Raw genomic sequence first — 21,114 nt, forward strand, 5'->3', positions numbered from 1 at the left:
GGCAGCTGAGCCCATCCTGCGGCATCAGGAGGCCTTCGTGACAGTGGAAAAGGCCCGGAGATGACATAGCAATGCCACCCATGGGGCCGAACCTCCCAATTCCAAAAGGGAACAAAATCCCATCAGCTGGTTCAGCCGAGAAGTGAGGGAGAACCTGGAAGCCCCTGCCAAGCACACCCCCCCATGGCCCCAGAAGGCCCGGCTGCACCCCCAAAGGAGAGGGGTGAGGCTCTCTCAGTTACCACACACGTGCTGTGGCAGGTGGACCACGACCCTGCAGGAAAGGCCGCCCTGACGTCCGTCACCCCATCACACTCACACCTGTGCAAGCTGGCAGCTCTGGCCTCATCACCACGATGTAACAGGTAAGACTCCAAGCCTCTGTCTCTTCCTGGGGAGCTGGGCCGGGCACCCGGCAGCCTCCTGGCCAGGCCAGGGAGAAGCAGCAGAGGGGAAACTGCAGCTACCTGGCCCCCGACCTCCCCTCAGAGTGCTGGACCTGTGCACGCAGGATCCCCACCAACTCCACAAAGGGCCTTTCCCTCGAGTCCATCCACCTGGGACGTCAGCTCAGCACAAAGGGCACGCTCAGCACAAAGGGCACAGCACAAAGGGCACGGGAGTGGCAGAGGCGGGCTCATCAGTCCAGGCTGTGAGGCCCCGAGGCTATCCGCTCCTCCCCTCCCCCGCCACGAGCTCGGAAAGGGGGCAGAGCATTTAATGGCCGCTGGCTGGAGACACGTGGCCCATCACCCCTCACCCCGGCGCCGGCGTGGGCAGTGAGGGCTGAGGGTTCTCTCGATGGCATAGGGGACAGTCAGCCAGAAGAGCTGCTCCCCTGGCGACTGCCTGGGTGGCTCGGGCTGGGGGGTGGACACAGGGAGGGGGCGGGGTGCGGAGGCGGGAAGAGCGGCCTCCACAGCCGTGCCAGTGGCTGAGCCTCCTGACGGGAGCTGGTTTTCCTCTCAGGTTCCCCACTCTGGGACCCCGGCGCCTCCACCAGACCCGGATCGTCCTGGGCATCGCCACCTCCCTTCCCAGAAAGGCAGGCAGCACCGACCGGCCCCGCCACAAGATGAGCATCAGTGGTGGGAAACCCTTCACTAAAGGCAGATCCACAGCCCAGGACACTGGAGTCAGAAGAGACACCCTCACCAAAACAACCACATGAAAGCCCTGTCCCAGTGGCCGGTCCCCCGGATCACCGCTCACGCTGTCCTGGAACCCTCTCTGCCCCATCCCGCACCTTCCCTGACACTTGCAAACTCACCCTCTGCACCTGCCGCCTCAGTCCCCAGGTGCAGGCAACACACCTACTGCGTACGCATGTCTGGGCTGAAGGGCACATCCCTCTGCGCTTGCTTTGCAGGCCCCACCGGGCGGGGGGCGAGGACGGGCTTCCCTGGAAGCTTTGCCTCTTGACGGCCCCTCAGGCCCCCGTGACACCCCAATGAGGCCAGGTGTGCAGGTCCCCCAACCTTCCCCTCCTCTCCCAGGACCAGGGCAGCCCCAGCCTCTACCACCAGCCCTGACCTCCTCCCCAGACCATTTCCACACCTGAAACCTCTGGAAACACCTGCCCTCCCTGGGCTGATCCCCAGAGGTTCCTCACCACCCCCAGGGAGGCTCTACCTCCAAGAGGCTGGGAGCCTCCCCACTCACCTCCCCCGACTCTCCTCTGGCTGCTGCTGGCCTCTCTCCTACACCCCACACATGCCTGAACACACCTGGTGCCTCGTGTGCTTCCATACCTGCTCTGCCCAGACCATGTCCACCCGTCCTTCAAGATTCAATCAGGAGAGGGGCAGGGAGCAGGACCCTCCAGGGACCAGTCAGACCCCAGGGATGACGCAGCAGTACTGAGACAGCGGGGTGTCGGCCTGAGGAAGGCACATGAGGAAACGAGGGAGCCGGAGCTGGTGATCACGGGCACGGAGGCTAGGGGCGCACAGCTGAGACCTCGGGCTCAGTGATGGGGGTGATCGGCAAGGCCCCAGCTTGTGCTTCGGGGGTGAACTCCAGGGTGCCTGTTACATTAAAAATAACTAAACAGGGCTTCCCTGGTGGCGCAGTGGTTGAGAATCCGCCTGCCAATGCAGGGGACATGGGTTCGAGCCCTGGTCCGGGAAGATCCCACATGCCGCGGAGCACTAAGCCCGTGCACCACAACTACTGAGCCTGCGCTCTAGGGCCCGCGAGCCACAACTACTGAGCCCGCGTGTCCCAACTACTGAAGCCCACGTGCCTAGAGCCTGTGCTCCACAAGAGAAGCCACCGCAATGAGAAGCCCGCGCACCACAACAAAGAGTAGCCCCTGCTCGCCCCAACTAGAGAAAGCCCGCGCGCAGCAACAGAGAACCAACACAGCCATAAATAAATAAATAAATAATTTTTTTTAAAAAAAAATAACTAAACAGACAAGAGGCTCCTGAAGGACCAGTGAAGGCTGCACACCATGACCCAAGGACTATGGCTTCTCCAATTCGATGCGCCTGAGGTCCAAAAATATGAAAAAAAGAAGATTCAGCCCGTAAGTCTCCCCTTGAAAGTCTGCTCCAAGCCCATATATGCCGCTCCGGAAACTCGGCCACGTAGGGCAGCGCCAGCCCCACACCTGCCTCCCCGCCCAGGGATGTTCCTCTAAGGGACACTGCTGGCATCCAGCAACCTGCCCTCCGCATGCGGCGGCCAAGCAGCTAAGAAGCCCCAAGAACATCTGCTAAATGGACATGGGCCACAAATCCCTCCTCTGCATCTGTCTGAAGGCCTTGCGTGAAGAGCGCACACAACCAGCACACCTGCGGTGAAGCTTCTGGCTGAGCCCGAGGTTGAGGGGAGAGAGCTAGCAGGTGGAAATCCAGCCACGGCTCCGCCTCAAGTCAGAACTCATGGGGACGCTTTAAACATCTGTCCCAAAAGACTGACCTTCTGCTCTTGGTGAAGGGAAAGGGTCTGTAAATCAGTCAACAAGGTTTCCAGGTTTCTTCGGCAGAAACGGTATTTTCAAGCATTTGAGAACAGTGAAGATAAAATCAATTCCTTTATGTTTTTCTGTCCCAGTGATTTCTTTTTAAAAAACCTACATGCAGAGTTCTAATTTAGGTTATGTTGGTGCACAAAAATAATCCCAGAGTAGGGTTTATATCTTCTAATTATACAGAATTTAGGACAAAATATTCATGCAAGTGATTCTGAAACACTTTATAAATAGGTCACAATAGGCCCTCTTTATTGCCAAGAGTTTTAAACTCAGCCCAGCAGGGCCAGCCTCTATATGCAGAACCAGCGACAGGCGGGAGGCCAGCAGCACAGTCCGCGGTGCCGGCCACATCCTGGGAGAGCGGGCCTCGGGCCGGCTGAGAACCGGCCTGACACTGGTTTGTAAAAGCCAGTGGAGGGCTGGTCCCCATAAACATAAGCGGTGGAATGCAAAGACTCTCAGGATGGAAACCTGCTTTGAACTCAAGTCTCCTGCTGCTGTAGGATGATGCAGCTCCTCCCTGGATCACCGATCCAATCCAAGCGAAGAGCGAAATCATTCAGGAGAGAAACCGAACCGTGTGAGGCTGGGGCTCAGCATCCTCACTACCACACAGTGCAAACAACTCACTTCACTATTTTTAATCATACAGTTAAGCGGTCAATTATCAAAGATACACACTTGCGAAACGGATGGTCAACTCAAGTCGGAGGGGGGGGCGGGGGAGGAGTGGCGCTGGGCCTCAGGGGACAGGCATCAGCAGGCTCCCCTCAAACACGCCCCAATGCCTTAGGCCAAGCGCTGGGCACACGGGAACGAGTGAGATGATCCCTGTCGGCCCTCACGGAGCCCAGTTACACTGTCCGGTAGATGCCAACGGACCCTCCCCATCCTCCATGGCCATGGCTAACTGTAGGCTGCAGGGGCGGGCGGGGGGAGGGAACTCGGGACTTGTCGGGGACCTAACCAGGGACGTCAGCCTGAGCCCTGCTTAGCTTTGGTAAACGTGGAGTCAAACCACAGTCCATTCGCTGATGCAGCAGCAGTTAAGTCCTGAATCGGAGAACGCAAGAGGAAGAGGGATTTCATGGCCACGTTGGCCCTGGATGAGGGAGGACATGCCAGGGAAGCAGTCACCTGCCCGGGCCCGTCAGCTCCAGGCACCCAGCTCCCGTTCCAGGCCCCTGCCTTCTCCAGCCGCTTTTCTAAACTGGAAGCCTCGCAGGACTTCCCCAGTGACCCAATGGTTAAGACTCCAAGCTTCCACTGCAAGGGGCGCGGGTTCGATCCCTGGTCGGGGAACTAAGATCCCACGTGCCACGTGCAGTGCAGCCAAAAAGCAAAAAAATATAAATAAATAAATAAACCGGAAGCCTCGCCATCATCCTCAGCTGTCCTCACACAGACGCTGCGGGCACGCCCTCCCAACCTCTCCCGCCCCTACCCCCCACCCCCGGTCCAGGCCTCCCCCACCCCCATCCAACGCTTGTTTCTCCCTCCCCTCCCCCACCAAGCTGCCTGAGCCAGGCCAGTCCCGAGCAACAGCAGACGACCACCGACTGGCATCCGCAGCAGCAACCCCAGGCCTGGGTCACAAACACAGTGACAACGATGTCCCAGCCCCCCAGGGTCACCTCCCCTGGGGGTTAAGGAGTCCCCCACCTCCCCAGCGGCCTTCTCAGCTCTCCGGAGGTGCCCTGCAGCTCCTGGAGAGACACACATGGCAGACAGAAAAGCATGGGAGAGGCCTCCCAGGACAGGGCGGGGGATGGTCCCTGTGCCCCAAGAGCCGCGTGGGCCAGACGCCCCGCCCAGCCCCGCTCAGCCCCACCTGCCTTGGGGAGGAACCAAGGGCCCAGGCCTGTGCAGGCCACCGAGGGTGATGGAGACACCTCAAGGCTCTGCTGACTGCCAGTGGCTCAGCTACCCAGGCCACAGTAGGTGGGGGACGGTGACCTTTGGAATCACCCAGCCTCGCTGGCCCAGGCCTGCCCTCAAGGAGCTCAGGGTCTAGTGCGGGAGACCCATCCCCACACATTACATGCCAGGCGGCGGGGCCAGGTAAGGGGCTCAGGGAGGTCTGGCATGTGCAACTGTAGAACCCGGGTGTTGAGGGAACAGCCTCCCTGAGGGGTGTGGGAGGTGGTGAGGCCCTTGGGCACACACATGGAGGGGGTGGGCCACCCAGAGCCCTGAGGAGTGGGCCTGGAGCAAAGGGCTAAGGGTCCACGCGAGGCCCACAGGTGCGTATCAGGGAGGACAGCTTTGACCTCCGAAAACACTTAAATAAACCCGACGAGAGGGCAGGTGGGCCATGGACAAGGGCGTGGGCCCTGCAAGCAGCAAGCTGCCAGCCACTTACTTACTGGGTCCCCCCACCCCCCGACTCCCACTTACTCATCTGCCAAGTGGGGACAAGGTGGCCCTTTCCGGGGTGGCAGCCACCCACGTACATCCCCTGGCACCCAGAGGTGTCCAGATACCAGCAACCGGGCTCATCCTCTCCCCGGGGCATCCTCAGACAGCCCTCCCATGTCCCCCAACCAGCCCAGCCCCACCACACTGTCCCTGTGGGCCACGTGAGGCAGGGTCCCCGACATCCAGGGCTTACCTCCCTTCCCCATCCCGGGCGCATCTCAAGATGGCCAATTCTCCGAACGCAGAGGCGGCCACATCAGGTGGGAGGCCGTTCCAAAGCTTAGACAGTGGCTGGCGAGAGGCCAGGTCTCTCCTTTTCCTGCTTCCAGCCCGCCCGCCCGCAGACAGCAGCACAAACCCCAGCCTGCAGAGAACCTGTCCTGCCGGCCTCTCACCAAGGCAGACAGAGCGGGACCTCAACCTCCCCTCACGACGCTGCCCTGACCACAAGGCTTCCCCCAGGTGTCCTGCTCCCCACCTGCCGTCAGGAGGATTCCCAGCCCTGCTCCCTCCCCCACTCCCTCCTTCCGGCCCGCCTGCCAGCAGATGAGGGTGGCAGGGGCACGTATCCCGGGGGCCCGCCCACCCTGGGAGTCACAATCCTAGATGTCCAGCTTAGAATGTGATAGCCCACCGCCTTGCTCCCCAGACCGGCACTGGCCCCCTGCCCCCAGGCCCTCCCAGGAGGGACACAGGCTGCCAGGGCGGGAGCAGCGGGGACAGGCTGGCTCCTCCAGCCCTGCCTTCCCTCCTGTCTATGGGCCAGCAGCTCTGCCCGCCCTCCCACCCCCTCCCACCCTCGTGCCCAGGGCTTTCTGCCTGCTGACTCATTTCACTTCCTCTCCCCCAAATGTGCTCAGCAGCAGAGAAGTCACACATCTGCAGCCTCCACCGCTGGGCAGGCTGCGCGCTAAGGAGGATGACCGCCAGTGACCCTCACTTCTTTAAATTCTATTCCGGGTCCACAGCTTCCTTGGGTCCCGGTTGCCGTCCCTCCCCTCCAGACCTACCCCCCCCCCCGCCCTCCACTCTTAGGAGCTGACGTATCCACACATCCCCCGGCTTTCTTAAGCAGTGGCTGTGGAACAAAACACCGCTTTTCCTCCTAATCTAGGATGGGCTCAGCATGCTTGCGATGGGCTCGCCCAACAGGACAGGGTCGGGCAGGGCCTGGGGGCACGGCACCGCTGACCACCCTCCACAGGCAGCATCGGCCACAGGTCCTCAGGGAGGCCTCCTGTCCAGCCCACCTGTCTTGCTCCTGACCTTCCTCTCTGGATGGACTAGGGAAAGGGCTTCAGACACCAGGCCCTGGACACCTAACCTGAATGCTGAAGCCAGCACAGGACCCCAAGGACATGCCCGGGGGGTCTGGGAGGAGCGCGCAGCAAGGCTCCACCTGCAGAGACAAGGGGCAGCGTCACTCGGGGCGGCTCCGCCTCTGGAACACGGCACCTGCGAGATGATTCACACACCTCACTGGCTTCTCAGCAGTGGCTGGAAGACGAGACACAACCGTCAGCATGTGGACTGTGTGACCACCCCGTGGGCGGGGCGTTATGATCCGGTTCTTCTAAGAGGGAGATTCTGGTGATATTGAGGGTTTGTGTGTTTTCTCAACGACTCAAGTTGCTTCGGAGTTTTAAACGCCAAACTCCCTGCCGGAGGCCACCACTGACACGCGTCTTCCTGGCTCTGCCCCGCCGGGAGCCATCTAGGCCGCTGCGCTCCCCACTCCCTACCCCCCGGGCCATCACTGGTCAGACGGGACTCAGCCCAGCAGTGCAGCATGGCCACCCGCACCATAGAGATGCTGCCCCAGATGGTACCCGTGGCCCCACAGGTGACCCCCGTCACCCCGGAGCTCTGCAACCAGAGACGGGGAAACTCATCTCCAGGCAAGCATCTCCCAGCAGCTGTCTGCGGCCGTCATAGGGGACCCAGCAGTTCCTCAAATATCAACCCAGAAAGCAGGAGGGACGGCTGTGGCACAGCAAGGACCTGGGGTGGGGGGCACCCAGCAGGGGGGGGAGGGCGCGCAAGGAGACCCAGCCAGCAGGTGGCCTCCAACAGGGCAGGTGAGCCTCACTCCCAGGAAGGCCTGCCCACCGAGCCCCTGGCCAGCCCCCCTGCCCCCCGCTTCCTTAGGGCTCCCCTCACAGGACCAGGGGAGACAGGGTACCACCTCGGTGAGTCCCCAGCCCCACAGCAGGGAGACGAGGGCTTTCAGGATGCTCAGTCAAAAGCCTGAGCTGGGGGCAGGACAGACAGCCACGTGTCCCATGGCTCCCCCAGTGTGGCCCGGAGCCCAGTCCTGCCCCAGCAGAGGTGTGGCCACACGCCAGCTGGGCCTCCAGGAGTCTTGGACAGGAGATGACCTTTGATAAACTGAGCCCACGCCAGCCCCAGCCGGTCCCAGGGAGGGCAGCATGGTGGCCCACACGTGTAGACAGTAGCATGTGAGCAGAACCTCCCCATGAGTGCAGACGGCACAGTGTACACGGCACCTCCTCACGTGCACAGAGGCGGAGTGGTCAGCACAGGAGCTCCCGCCGCCGCTCCGTCACCTGTGGGCCACTCAAAGCGACAGCCATCGTGGGTGCCACACTCAGAAACCCGGAACCTGGCCCACGACACATGGCACACAGGAACCCAGGCGCTGGACCAGCCGCTGAGGCCCAGCCGGTGTCCCGTCCACTGACCCCCCCCCATTTTATTTCAAAAGGGCAGGAGCACAAAGGGACAACCGCGGTTCCAGGCATCTTCCAAGCCCGCCTAGGTGGCCGCCCCTTTCCTCTGAAGCACAAACCCCGCAAAGCCCTGCCTGTGGCTGCTCTCAGGTCTCCTTGGCCCTGGGTCCAGGGTGCCCGCCCCTGCCCACCAACTCGGCCCTAAAACGGTGGGCATCTTGCTGCCTCTCACTGTCCCACCTGCTCTGAAGCCTCCAGCTGAAGCCCTCCCCCACCCCAGACCCCACACACATGTGGACGGAAACGGGAGCTGGCATGGGGCCCCGAGTGAACCAGAGCAGAACTCGCCCAGTTCTCTACTTTCCAGAAAGGAACCCGGCCTCAGTGCTCCACCCCTGCTCCAAAGAACCGTGGTCGGAGGCCGTCCCTCCCCACTGCAGTGCGAGTTCAGAGGTCAGGGGAACTCACAGGCCAGGATCTGAGTCAAAGATGCATCTGAGCTCCAAAGGGTCCCGCCGGCAGCCTTCCTCCTTGTGCCGCCGAGGCCCGGCCTCCAGGGTGTGTTCAAAGCCAGCCCCACTTTCAAATTTCAAAGGGATGCCACGTCTGTGCCCATCCCCACAGGCACAGCAAGGAGCCCCCCAGTTCTCTTTTTCTCTCCTTGCAGGTCACAGACCTTCTCGGGGAGGCGGTGGGCGCCCCCCCCAGCCTCTGCAGGGCCCGTGCAGAGAACACCTATCAGCGCCCGTTCCAACAGCACAGCAAGAACCCAGGGGAGTAAGAAGGAGCCACACATGCACACAGCACTCTGGCCCACGAAGCCACTTCCCAGGGGGCGGGGGTAACAGTCTGATCCTGCTCTGCAGCTACACTGGAACTGAACAATCAAGTAAATGATGGCAAATGGAAGGAGCCCAGTTTCCCACTGCTGGAATGGAAACTGATCAGCGAGGGGCGCAGGATCCACACAGTAACGACTATAGGTTACATCACTGGGATGAACTCACATCTCACTTGATATATTACTTAACGTATTAACACAGACGGTTACACACAGAAGTACTTACAGTCGTGTGCATATCCACAGTGTGCATTTCTGCTCTGCCAGCAGAGACGGCCCAGAGCAATGAGACCCCAGCAGCCATGAGCACACCCAGCGCCCAGATCTTGGTTTCTAAAACCATACTCCAGTAAAAGGAACCAGGCTCCTGGGAGAACTGGCTGATTCTAGGGCTGGGAGCACCCATAGTGCCAGGAAGTGAGGATGTGTCCACATCAGACCACATGATGGGGGCGAGTCAATTGAACTCAGGAACCACCTGAACGAGCTCCCAGCGGCCAAGGCTGGAACAGTCTGACCAACAAAATAAGTAAAGTGGAACTGCACCCTAACTCAAAGTCTAAAATAAGGAGGCATGAATCCATACTGACGTAAAAAATGATTGAATAAATTGAGAAATGGGGGAGACGAGGCAAGTCTCCCATTCAGAAGATTCCAAATCGTTTATAGGCACTCCACCCTCAAACCCCTTACGTGTGGGCTGCACATCCTGACCTCCTTCCAAGGAGGACAGCATGGACAGACAGAAAAGAGTAAGTTGACATCAGCCAGACGACCTAGGCCAGCATCACAGGGATCGGTGCCCTGACGGGATGGGATGAGGGTTCTTCACCTCTGTGATCTTCCTCCCAAAATCCACGATCCCAGTCTAACCCAGGGAAAAACATCCAAATTCCAGCAGGGCGTTTCCAACTGTCCAAATTCCAGTGGAGAGGGATCTACAATGTCCCTAATATTCCTCAAGACTATCAAGTCATCAAAAATAAGAAAAGTCTGAGAAACTGTCCCAGCCCAGGGGAGCCAAAGGAGACATGACAACTAAATGTAGTATGGTGTCCTGGGGTAGAAAAAGGACATTAGGTGAAAACGAAGGAAATCTGAATAAACTACAGACTTCAGTTAATAATTATCAATATTGGGCTTCCCTGGTGGCGCAGTGGTTGAGAGCCCGCCTGCCGATGCAGGGGACACGGGTTCATGCCCTGGTCCGGGAAGATCCCACATGCCGCGGAGCGGCTGGGCCCGTGAGCCATGGCCGCTGAGCCTGCGTGTCCAGAGCCTGTGCTCCGCAGCGGGAGAGGCCACAACAGTGAGAGGCCCGCGTACCGCAAAAAAAAAAAAAAAAAAATGATCAATATTGGTCCATTAACTGATTGTAACAACATTCCACACTAAAGTAAAATGGTAATAATAAGAGAAACTGTGGGGAGGGACAGATATATGGGAATTCTGTGTTTTCTTTGTAATGTTTCTGTAAGTCTACAACTGTCCTGAAAAGTACAGTCTATTATTAGGAAGAAAAAAAAAAAGGAAAACAAAACCCAAAACCCAGCCTGCCACCCAGTGTGGGGCATGGCGGGCAGGTAGGGCAGAGGTGGGGCCAGCAGGGCTCAGCTCACTCAGCAGCTCTGCCTGAACGTCCAGGACACCCAGAGCCAGACCCGGGCCTGCCCTTGAGGTGATCCAGAGGACACACACACAGTACAGTTTCAAAGTCAAGTGATCACGCAATAACAGAAGGATAATCAAGGAAGAGAAATAGTGGGGCAGCCAGTAAAAGAGCCCCATGGGACTCAATGCCTCACAAACATGCCACCACCCCCCATCTGCAACCATTCACCCCCCGACACTGTCTCCAACGAGGCCAGCCAGGAATCAGATAGATGAAAAGCGGGGCCCCTGCTCTCCAGGAGCTCAGAAGGCAGGCAGGTAAACAGAGGATCACACAGGATGACAGGCACAAGGGCCCTAACCCTGGGGGCATGGGAAGGCTAGGAGGGCTTCCTGGAGGAGGTGACTTGAGCGCAGCTCACATAAATGGTAAGTGTGCCAAAGGCCACTGAAAATGAGTCACATGAAATGGCTCATGGTGCCGGCACAGAGTTCTCAGATAGCCATAGCGACAGAAGGGGCCGCTATGAACTCTGACCCCAGGTGCCAGGTGATGCAAGGCGAGCTCACCAAAACTGGTGAGAAAGGTGGTCCAGGGTCACCTCGTGCTGGGGAAGAGGGGCCACACTTCAGAAGAGGCACCAAACACAACTCTGTCACTACACGCTGCCACACGGTTGAAAATGCATCCCGCTAAGTGAAGGAAAGCAGAGCCAAACATCCACAGAGCATATGATTCCTCTGATATGAAATGTCCAGGGCAGGCAAATCCATGGAGACAGAAAGCAGATTAGCAGTCGCCAGGGGCTAGAGGGAAAGAGAATGAGTGATTGCTAAAGGGGGTGATGAAAATGTTCTAAAATTAGATTGTGGTGATGGCTGCACAATTTTGTGGATATGCTAGAAGTCGGTGAACAGCACTTTCCATGGTTGGATTGCATGGTATGTGAACGGTACCTCGATAAAGATGCTTAAAAAACAAACGCACACCTCTCTCACTGCCCAGGTCTGCCCCCGCCTTTGGGGAGCCTGGCCCCTCCCCTCCCCCAGCCCCCAGCTTAGCTCAGCTGCAGGTGGGCTCCCCCAAGCCAGGCCCCCAGGACCCAAAGCTGCTGGTCCCTGGAGGCCAGGCTGCAGAGTGGCCCCCAAGGGCAGAGCAGGGAGCGCCTCCATCATCCCTGCTCTGGGCCGCTCAGGACCAGGACAAGAGGGAGAGAGCCCTTGCCTCCAGGGAGGACAACTGCTGTTGGGGGGTGGGGGGCAAGTGAGGGGGGACTTCTATAAATGGGGTGCTGGGGGAGGCCTCCCCAGCAAGGGGGATGGAGCAGAGATGCTCCTGACACAAAGGTCTGCCATCCCTGGTACAGCCCTGCAGGCGGCACCTGCGGGGTGGGGGTTGGGGGGGAGGCGGGGCCTCTCTGACCTGGGAGGGGGCACAGGCTGGGCTGAGGTGTGCCGCATACCGCACTCCATGCTGGCGGGCTGGGGAGGGCCTCCTGTGCCGTGTACCCCCTGCCCACAGGGAAGGACTAGAGGCAGCAGCCCTGTCCACCGATGCTGGGGACCCGACCACAAGAGGGGTGAGCGGTCTCCCTGGGGGTCCCCGGGCCACTGCAGCCCTCCATGGCGCCAGCACACCTAGTTCTCCCACCACAGCTGAGCTGGGTTTGGCGGCACAGGAGGCTCTGGGTAGGGCCACCCATCACCGCCCCCGCCCCGGTTCCCGAGGGACAGAGCAGTGGGGGCTTTCTGAGCGCCTCACTTCACAGAGGGAGCGGTGCCCAGTGTCAAGGTGTCAGGTGTCTCTCTCCCCAGGTGTGGACTGAGCTTCTGGGGGAGCCAGAGCCCTCACCCCCGACAACAGCCAGGGCCGCTCCACCCAACACCAGCCAGTGCTGGGGCGCACTGGCCCCCCTCACCACGACTCTCCTCCTGGGGGGAAGCTGCGATGGTTGGGCCTCCCCACCCAGGGCCTTCCTGGGGGAGGCAGTGCAGACGCGGCCAGCTCGGGCCAGGGCCAGCTCTCAGGCCTCTGGCTTCTATATTCCACACCAAGAAGACCCTTGTTTCCCGGTGACCAAACGGAGGCCCAGAGGGGTTAAGTGTCTTGCCCAAGAACACACAGCGACAGACCAAGAGTTTTCTCCACTTAATCGCCCTGCATACAGTACCCAGCTTAGGAACAGATACCCAGCTCTGCTGCTCACGAGCCTGTGGCCTCTGGGAAGTTACTTAACCTCTCTGTGCCGACGGAGCTAATAATAGCACCGACCTCCAGCTGTTATGAAAATCAATCATATAAAGTGTGTGGAATGCCATCAGGCCCAGAGTTAGAGACGCTCTTGCTATTAGCACACGTTTGATGGCAAAGAGACTTAACATCATGATTGTAAATTTACTTCCTGTTTCTTATACAAACCCCCAGAAATTCAACTGATTATCAGGGAGGCAGTGAGGTTAAGAGCACAGCCTTTGTTGCCAAACAACCCGACTTCCGATCCCAGCTCTGCTACTTAACTAACTGGGGACTGAGGCCAGCCGCCTGCCTCTCTGCGCCTGTTTCTGCCTCTGCGGGACGCATGGAAGTGGAGGTTGTGAGGACCACGCGGGGCAACGCGTGAAAGACACTTAGCACCATGCCTGACACCATCCTGAGTGATTTCTACTACTATTAATTTCTTTTTTCCTTTGGACAGGCCAGTCCTTCCTGTCTGCCGGTGTAACCACAGGAGGCTTTAATCACAGGGCTTAAACATAATCACAACCTTGGTTATAACTCAAATGCCAAATGACCTTAATAACCTTTAGATGGCGAGCGTCACTAATGGTGAATTACAGTCCAAAGACTCTGCCCGACTCCTCCGTGCAGGCCACGTGCAGACCCCAAAGGCTCAAAGAACACAGTTTTCTCTAATTAGGGTAACCCTCACTTTCTTGCTCCATCTCAATCAGTAAGAGAAGTCAGACGACCTGCCTGTAACTTCTCAAGTTAACCAATTGCCTTCCTCCGTCAGTGGCCGGCTCCAAGCAGGTGGCCCGGCCGCCCCTCACGCAGGGCTGGCTGTGCCTCAACCACTCTGTCCGCAAAATGATCATCACCGCCAAGGATCCAGGCCTCCTCCTCGTCCGCCAGCCAGCAACTGAACTCTCAGCCCCTTTACAAAGGGTGTTTTCTAGATTCTGCCCGGGATAAAGACCCCAGGAGAGCCCCCATTGCCATACCACCCAAAAGCCAAGGAAAAATCAGACCTAAACCCCTTGCAGCGCCTAAGGGCCCCCCAGCTGGCTTTCAAGTCCCAAGCAAAGGCCTTCCGAGTGCCACCCGAGTGGTCACACTAGCATGTCTGGGTTGGTAAACAAACAGAAGCTGCTCCCCTGGCAAGAGCATCTGTATTCCTATTGCTCACTCTCAAGGCCCACGTTTCGTGACCCCCAATTCATTTTTAACTTCTTTAAGGGCAGGGATGCTCTCCTACGTACCCCAAGGCTGTCCGCGGCCTCCACAGGGAGCAGGGGTACTCGGCTTTCGACAAAGATGGTCTCCCTTCCTGCTGGCGACAGGAACAGCAGCCTCCAAGCAGGCCACACAGCCACCACCAGTGTCTTCCGCCCCAGCTGGCACACGTCCCCCACTGACTGGAGCTCCTCAGACGCTCGGCAAGTCCCCAGCATGGCCACTAGGCAGGAGCCCCCCATCCTGACTACACGGGGGGCCGAACGCCAGAGGCGCACAAGAAGAAAAACCAGCCTAGGTCCCCGAGAGGGAGTGGCCCCCAGAAAGCAGGACCTGGCTGGAGTCACGCCACTCCACAATGGGACGCCCACTCCTGCACAAAGCTCAGATGCGACCAGCTTCAGGAGGGCAACTCCCAAACCACGAAGCATGGGGAGCTGGAAGGGGTCCCCCTAGGGCCCCTGAGATGACAGTGTACCAGTGGTACAACCACTAACATGGGTCACACCATGGAAACATCAGGGGAGCCCTTCGCTTCTCCGATTACATTGATTCCACGGAGATGCAGACTGGGCCTGGCACTGGTATCTCTGTCACATCTGTAACATCGCTCAGATACTCTGTTACAAACAGAAAACGCGCTTCAGGCTCGCAATCTCCCCTGGCAACTGCACTTTCACTAGAATCTAATAACACTTTGTTTTCATTGGGCCTGAACCACTATTCTATTCTATTGTACAGCAAAAGTGGTGATTCAGGAAAAATGGGTCTGATTCTCCTCGTTTCTAGCTGGTGAAGGTGAGGCCAGGGGAGGGCAGGGGAAGCAGAGGTCACACGGAGCTGGCGACCATCGGGTTCCTGACACCCACTCTGGCTGGACAGATATGAGAAGCGCCTCACAGCCTGGCAGCTTGGAGAGACCACCAGGTCCTCCCTGCATGAAGGGCCCCTGCCCACCCAACTCAGTGGAAGACACAGACTAAGGCGGCCAGGGCCAGGGCCAAGCAAACCACACTTTGAGACCTTCCTGTACAGTTTCCAGGAAATGCCTTTCCCGAGTGCAGGCAGGCAGACAGCAAAGGGGTAGGCCCTGACCGTCCCCAGGCCGCACCTCTGGGACAGCCACACCCCATGAGGCAAGGCAGCCCACAGGAAAGAAGAGCAGAGAGGGGGTGGCGCTGTCTAGAGACTCCAGGGAACCCTACCTCCTGGTCCCCGGGACCAAGCTGGCATTCCCCCCCCCAATAGGAGTCCAGCACTGTCCAGCCTGCAGGTTCAAGACCCCTGCCCATGGTCACAGTGCTGCAGAAGGATCAACATCATAGCCAAGACAGAGGGAAGGACAGGCAGGCCACGTTCCTTACCTGGGCCAGGCAGGGAGTTTTCAGAGGGGTTTGCAACAGGAAGGGAGGGCAGGTTTAATGAGGTTCCTGATCCGAGGGGTCCCAGCTCACATTGTGGGATGTGCTTCCATCCCAGCAGGGGACAAGGGCAACAACTGGAGCACACTCACCCAGCCAGACTGTGTGTCCCCAAATGGGCCTGGGACACATGGGGCAGAGTCAGGGAATCAACAGCCGCCAGGGGGCGAAGGGCACCGCTGGCCTCTCCAGGGTGTTTTGCTTTCTGCCCTGGGTGTGTCCAGTCGGGGAGGGGGGTGGGGGTGGGGGTCTGCATCACATCATCTAATCCTCGTCAGCCCCCCTCCCCGTTTACTGGTGGGGAAACTGAGGCATGAGACGGCTCAAGGCCTTCCTGCCCAAGGTCACCGAGCAGATGTGTGACGGAGGCAAGACTCCTAATTCCTCTCTTAACTATTGCACAGCCCTGCCCCTGCCAGGCCCAGGCCTGAAACTACCCCTAAGGCTGCGCTGCGATGAGCGCTGGGGCTCAGAAGCCTCCATTTTTGTAGGGGGGGAGATGCTCAGAACTCTGTCTTTTCTCCCCAGCCTGCACTAGGAAGGCAAGAAGGGAACCCCATCCTGCAGAAGGTGTCGCCCAAACTGAATCCTCCCCGCCTCCGGAAATGCAGGGCTGGCAACAGCCCCAGGGTGGACTCAGCTTCCAGGGGTACCCCCTCAGGTCTATGGCCCTGGCCGGGGCCGCTGCTCCTACTGCCAGAGCCTCCCTGCCCAGACAGGTGCAGCAGCCCGCCCGGCTCCGACTCTCCTCCCTCCCCCGGTTGTTGGCCAGGCCTGGACGGGGGGTGCAGGGCCTGCTCTGGGCAGGCGGGGGCCCCGGGCTGGGAGCTGCTGCACTATACCTCTCCTCCATGCCTGCACGCGGGGCTGGGCCCCAGCAGAGCCCCACCAGCTAAAAGTCCCAAACAAAGGGAAAGGGGACAGGGCGAACGGAGGGGTGCGGGGAGGAGGACGAGCGCCCACAACTTTTTGGCGGGGTCGTCTCTGGGGTCGCAGCGGCCGGGGTCTCCCTCCTCCTCTCCTGTGTCCCCAAGGAGTGAGTCGCGAAGACGACATATGCCGAGACCGCCCGTGCCCCAGCCTGGCCGCGGCGACCCCCGCCCTGCCCACCACCACCACTCCATCTCAGGCCCCGCGCCCACGGGACGTCCTCCTCTCCCTGGCCAGCCCGACACAACGCGGGCCAGGAGACGCCGCGGCCGCGGCGCGCCCAGGCCAACGCGGGACCCGGGGGCGTGTATGCGGGGCGCGCCCGCGCGGAGCCCTGCTAGGAGGGCCGCTGGCTGCGGGCGCGGGGAGAGCGTGGGCGAGCGCGCCGGGTCGCGGGCCGGTCGGCCCCCGTGGGGAGCCTGTCCATGTGTCCGCCGAGGTCCGTGTGGGCGTCCGCGCGCGCGCCGCTTACCCTGCGCGGAGATCGGGGCCACCTCTCATCCACCCGCCGCCTCGGCGCCCCCTTCGCCAGCCGCCCGGCCGCGCTGCACCTGCCGCCCGCTCGGGAGCCGAGCGGCGCCGGGGAGCCCGGAGGAGGCGGCCCCGCGGGTCCCGGCCACGAGCGCGGAGGCGGCGGCGGCGGCGGCGGCGGCGGCGCCAGGTCGCGCGCTCGCGTCCCGCTGCGCGGAGTCTGCGCGCCCCCGGCCCGGGCTGCGCAGCCGCTGCCCCGCCCCGCGCGCGCTCCGCCCCGCCCGACGCCACGCCCAACGCCCAACGCCCCGCCCCTCTCCGCCACGCCCAACGCCACGCCCCACGACCTGAGCTGGCAAGCCCCGCGCCGCCCCGCCGCGCCTTAAAGGAGTCGCGCCCCTCCTTGCGCGGCCTCGCAGCAGCTGGCCCACCCGGGTGCGGCCCCCCGCGGGGGCTCGTCTGCTCTGGCGGATTCGCACGCGAGAGCGAGCTGGGTCACGCGGCACCACCTTTGTTTGGGTGGCCCACGTGCGCCCCCGTCACCTGCACCTACGCGCACGCGCGGCGGCTCCTCCTGGTTGCGCCTACGGCCGCGCGGTCCCGCGCGTCTATAGGGCGGACGCCACAGGCACAGCCACGCCCAGGTACGCATGCTGCCGTCACTTCATCCGCGGTCCGCTGGCCAGACACCCCATGGGGGCCGCAGTTGGACCGCCTGAGGTTCAGACCTGGGTCAGAGACTGCTACCGGTGGAGACCACATCCCGTAGGGAACCGCCTTTCCCCTGAAGCCACTCTTCGGCCCACCCAGGGGGAGGGTACCTGGAGCCTGCAGGGGGAGGGCAGGTGGGGTTGCACACACTCCCTCTAGACTCGAATCTGTAGCGGGGGCTGACCCCCCCGCCATGCCCAGGGGCGCTCCCTGTCCTCAGAATCCGGGTCTCTTTCTCTGAATCGCACCTTTGTCATTCAAGGGAGCCCATCCTGCACGCTTCCACACTACTGCATCTCCCCAGGCACCACACTGCGGGGCGGGGAGTTAGTAGAAGGAGGCAGCTTTAAGCCCACCTGCCCCCCACCCCTGCCCGAGTCCGGTTGCGCGCGCGCGCCCCCAGGAGAACCCTGCACATTCCTTGGCTCCCGGACCAGGGGCTGTCTAGCTCACCGGTAGAAGGGACCACCCTTCCAAAACCATAGGTCCTCATCCTGGGCTGCAGGCCCCACGATTAACTCCCCACCCAGGTCTGACCAGGAGGATGGCTGCTGGAGCTTGGAGTGGGAGGATTGGGGAACCCAGAGAACATGGAAGGCCCCAAGGCTGTCTGTCCCCAGACTTATCAGCCACCCCTCCTCAGCTGGGTCCTCTGGGCTGTGCCCTGACGGTCCCATCTGCCTTATGTGTCTTCAGCCCAGCTCCCCTGCTCTGCCCCAAACCCAATGACCGTGGGAGTCCTACAGACACCTCCAGGAATCCAGAACTGAGCTACCCCCCGCCCCCTACCCCACTACCTCACCCAACTCCCAATCTCCTATCCAGTCCTCAAGGCTCCCAGCTCAGGTGCCCCTGAAGCATTCCCTGGGGTAAGTGTCAACTGAAAAAATTTTGCACAACCTAAAAGTTGAGAATTATGTCTTCAGTTTTTTTGGCCATACCGCGTGGCATGTGGGATCTTAGTTCCCCAACCAGGATGGAACTAGAGCCCCCTACATTGGAAAGGCGGAGTCTTAACCACTGGACTGCCAGGAACGGCAGCCTCTCACATAGCTCTGAGAGACGTTCCAAAGAAGTAAAGGCAGGAGCCAGGATACATAGGAGTTTTTGCTGGGGGGAAAAAACGTAGTTGAACAACAAAGGATTACTGATAATCACACAAAACAGGCATCTCAAGCTAATGATTTTAGTACTTTTCTACCGATGGGAAGAGGAAAGTTTTGTCTCATTGAAATCACTCCTTTCATATGCATCTTAACTATCTCGGGCCAGTGTCCTGTTCTTCTCCGACCTGAATCCCCTCAGGGTGCACCGTTGGGGGCAGGGGGCGTCTGCAGTGACTGATGACTTGATGGCCACAGCATCCTTTGTTTACTGAAATGGCAGGTGACATTCTTTGTCCTCATAAGATTTGGGGCCCTTCTATCATCCTCCCCCATCCTGGGAAGGTAGAGCTGATAAGCCTGGGTCAGAGGCAGTCATTTAGGTGGGCTCCTAGCAGGAGGCCTTACCTCTCTGTGCCTCAGTTTCCCGACTGCAGAATGGGAGACCAAATGATTTCAGATGAAGGGAGCTAACGCACAAACGTTGGGTCTGTTTCAGGGCGGCAGGGGTACTGTGGCAAGCTGTTGGCAGGACTGTCTCTTCCCCAGTATGAGAGCTCTGTCAGGTGGTCTGAGTCGCATTCATGCCCAGTGTCCCCACCAGGACCAGGCCCAGCTTCCAGACCCCACTGGTTTCTTCTCTGTCCTGGCCTGGAATACACTGTGCCCTCACAGCTTCCTGGCCTTATCTCTCTGCTCTCCAGGCAAACAGGACTAGAGATTTTCCCAAACACGTGCTCAGTTTGCCTGCCCCCAAGCCATTGTTCCAGCCACATCCTCCCAGGACCACCTTCCTTATTCAAACTCCACCCAGCCTGCAAGACCCAGCTCCACAAAGGCCCCCTCGCTAGCCTGGCCAGAACTGGTCCCAGCCTCCCTTGCAGCCAGGGCCCTCAGGACTCCCCAACATGGGCCCCGCCCCCCCCTGCATCCATCACCCTGTTGTTGGTTGTGTTCTTGTCTTTTCCCCCAACTCTCCCCATCAACCCCCACCCTGGGGAAAGACCCAGATTATCCATGTGTGTGTCCCTGCCCCGCACCTCAGGACCTTAGCCAGTCTCTGTAATTGTCAGAGCCCTTTTGTTCACAGATGACAGAAATCCACCTCAAACAGGCCCCAAAGGTGACCTCTTTGTTCATGAAAGTAGCAAGTGCAGTGGTTGACGTATTCACGCACAGCCCTCCACCCTAGCGGGGCACAGAGCGGGTGCCCAAGGACTGTTCTTGAATGAAAGACCAGGACTAGGGGGACCAGGCAGGAGACGGAGGAACCAGGGGAAGGGAAGAGGTTGAAGCATGTTTCTGGGGCTGCCCCAGCGTCCCTGACTTTCAGCCCAGCCTACAGACATTCACTGGGCGCCCACCCTGTACCTGACACTACTTGCGCTGTGCCTGCCTGGTGGACAGGCGTGGACTAGATACACCCCAACGTGGGGCACTTGACGTTACAGGGCGCCCACACCACCCTGCTTGGCAGCTCCTCAGAGCCATCCTATCCCCCCATTTACAGAGGAGGACTGTTACGGGCTGAACTCTGTTCCCCAAAACTTATAAGTTGGAGTCCTAGCCCCCAATTCCTCAGAATGTGATGTATTTGGAGACAGAGCCTTTGAAGAGGTGATGGAGTTAAAATAAATTCATTAGGGTGTGCCCCAATCCCACAGGACTGGGGTCCTTATAAGACAAGGAGGTTAGGACACCCACACTCAGAGTGACGACCGTGTGAGGACACAGGGAGAAGATGGCGCTCTGCATGCCAGGGAGAGAGGCCTCGGGAAGAACCAACCCTGCTGACGTTCTGATCCTTCACCTCCAGCCTCCAGGCTGTAAGGGAATAAATCTCTGCTGCTTAAACTGCCCCATCCCGTGGTATCTGTTATGCCAGACCTTGCGGACAGAGGCTCAGAGCAGTCACCTGGCCCTCAGGGCCACACTGCTAAGGGTCAGCAGGGCCACCACTGGCTCCCCACCCCACCGCTCGAAGCTGAGCTGGACCTGGGGCATCGGCGGGGCAGAGCTGTGCACAGCGGGCGGTGCCAAAGTCCAAGCCCGGCTGCCGGCTCTGGGAAGGTGGCCTGGAGCCCGCACACACCCCGGGGCCAGCCGAGCCCTCAGAACCCCATCCCCTAGCCTCGGAGTCCTGGAGAGCCCCTGGGAGCAAGATGCCTAGACCCACGTGACGGGCAGAAGCAGGGGATGTTAGTGGCCAAATGAAGGCCTGGGCAGCAGGGGTCGGGTCCTCTCTCGCCCTCCGTGACCCCGCCCAGCTCCCAGCAGCGCCCTGGGTTCATGGAAATGACATTGGCCCTCGGTATCTGAACACACATCCCCGTGTCCCACAGGACGCTGACACAGGGGACTCAGGGAGAACGAGATCCAAGCCCAGCGACTGCCAGCTCCAGACTCCTGGTGCTTTCCTGTGTCACCTGCTCCGGGATCTGGCAGTACCTGGCACTGAGTGGCCCCTGGTAGTGGGGGAGCTGG

At 60.0% G+C, this 21,114-nt stretch overlaps 1 protein-coding gene across 3 annotated transcripts in view; it reads right to left on the bottom strand.

The window, feature by feature from the left end:
• Nucleotides 1–16,933, bottom strand: part of GRAMD4 (GRAM domain containing 4) — a 76,099-nt gene extending 59,166 nt beyond the window's left edge. The window contains exon 1 of one of the 3 annotated variants that reach the window (XM_081249040.1): nucleotides 16,818–16,933. In XM_081249040.1, the coding sequence (XP_081105166.1) occupies nucleotides 16,818–16,846 (29 nt within the window). In that variant the 5' untranslated portion in view covers nucleotides 16,847–16,933. Of the gene's footprint in view, nucleotides 1–5,591; nucleotides 5,693–16,817 lie in introns of those variants that run through there. The other 2 variants (XM_081249044.1, XM_081249043.1) reach the window with 2 other exon arrangements.
• Nucleotides 16,934–21,114: the final 4,181 nt, after the last annotated feature.

The sequence above is a fragment of the Mesoplodon bidens genome (genome assembly GCF_964165515.1).
Source record: "Mesoplodon bidens genome assembly, chromosome: 11".
Classification (NCBI taxonomy): Eukaryota; Metazoa; Chordata; class Mammalia; order Artiodactyla; family Ziphiidae; genus Mesoplodon; species Mesoplodon bidens.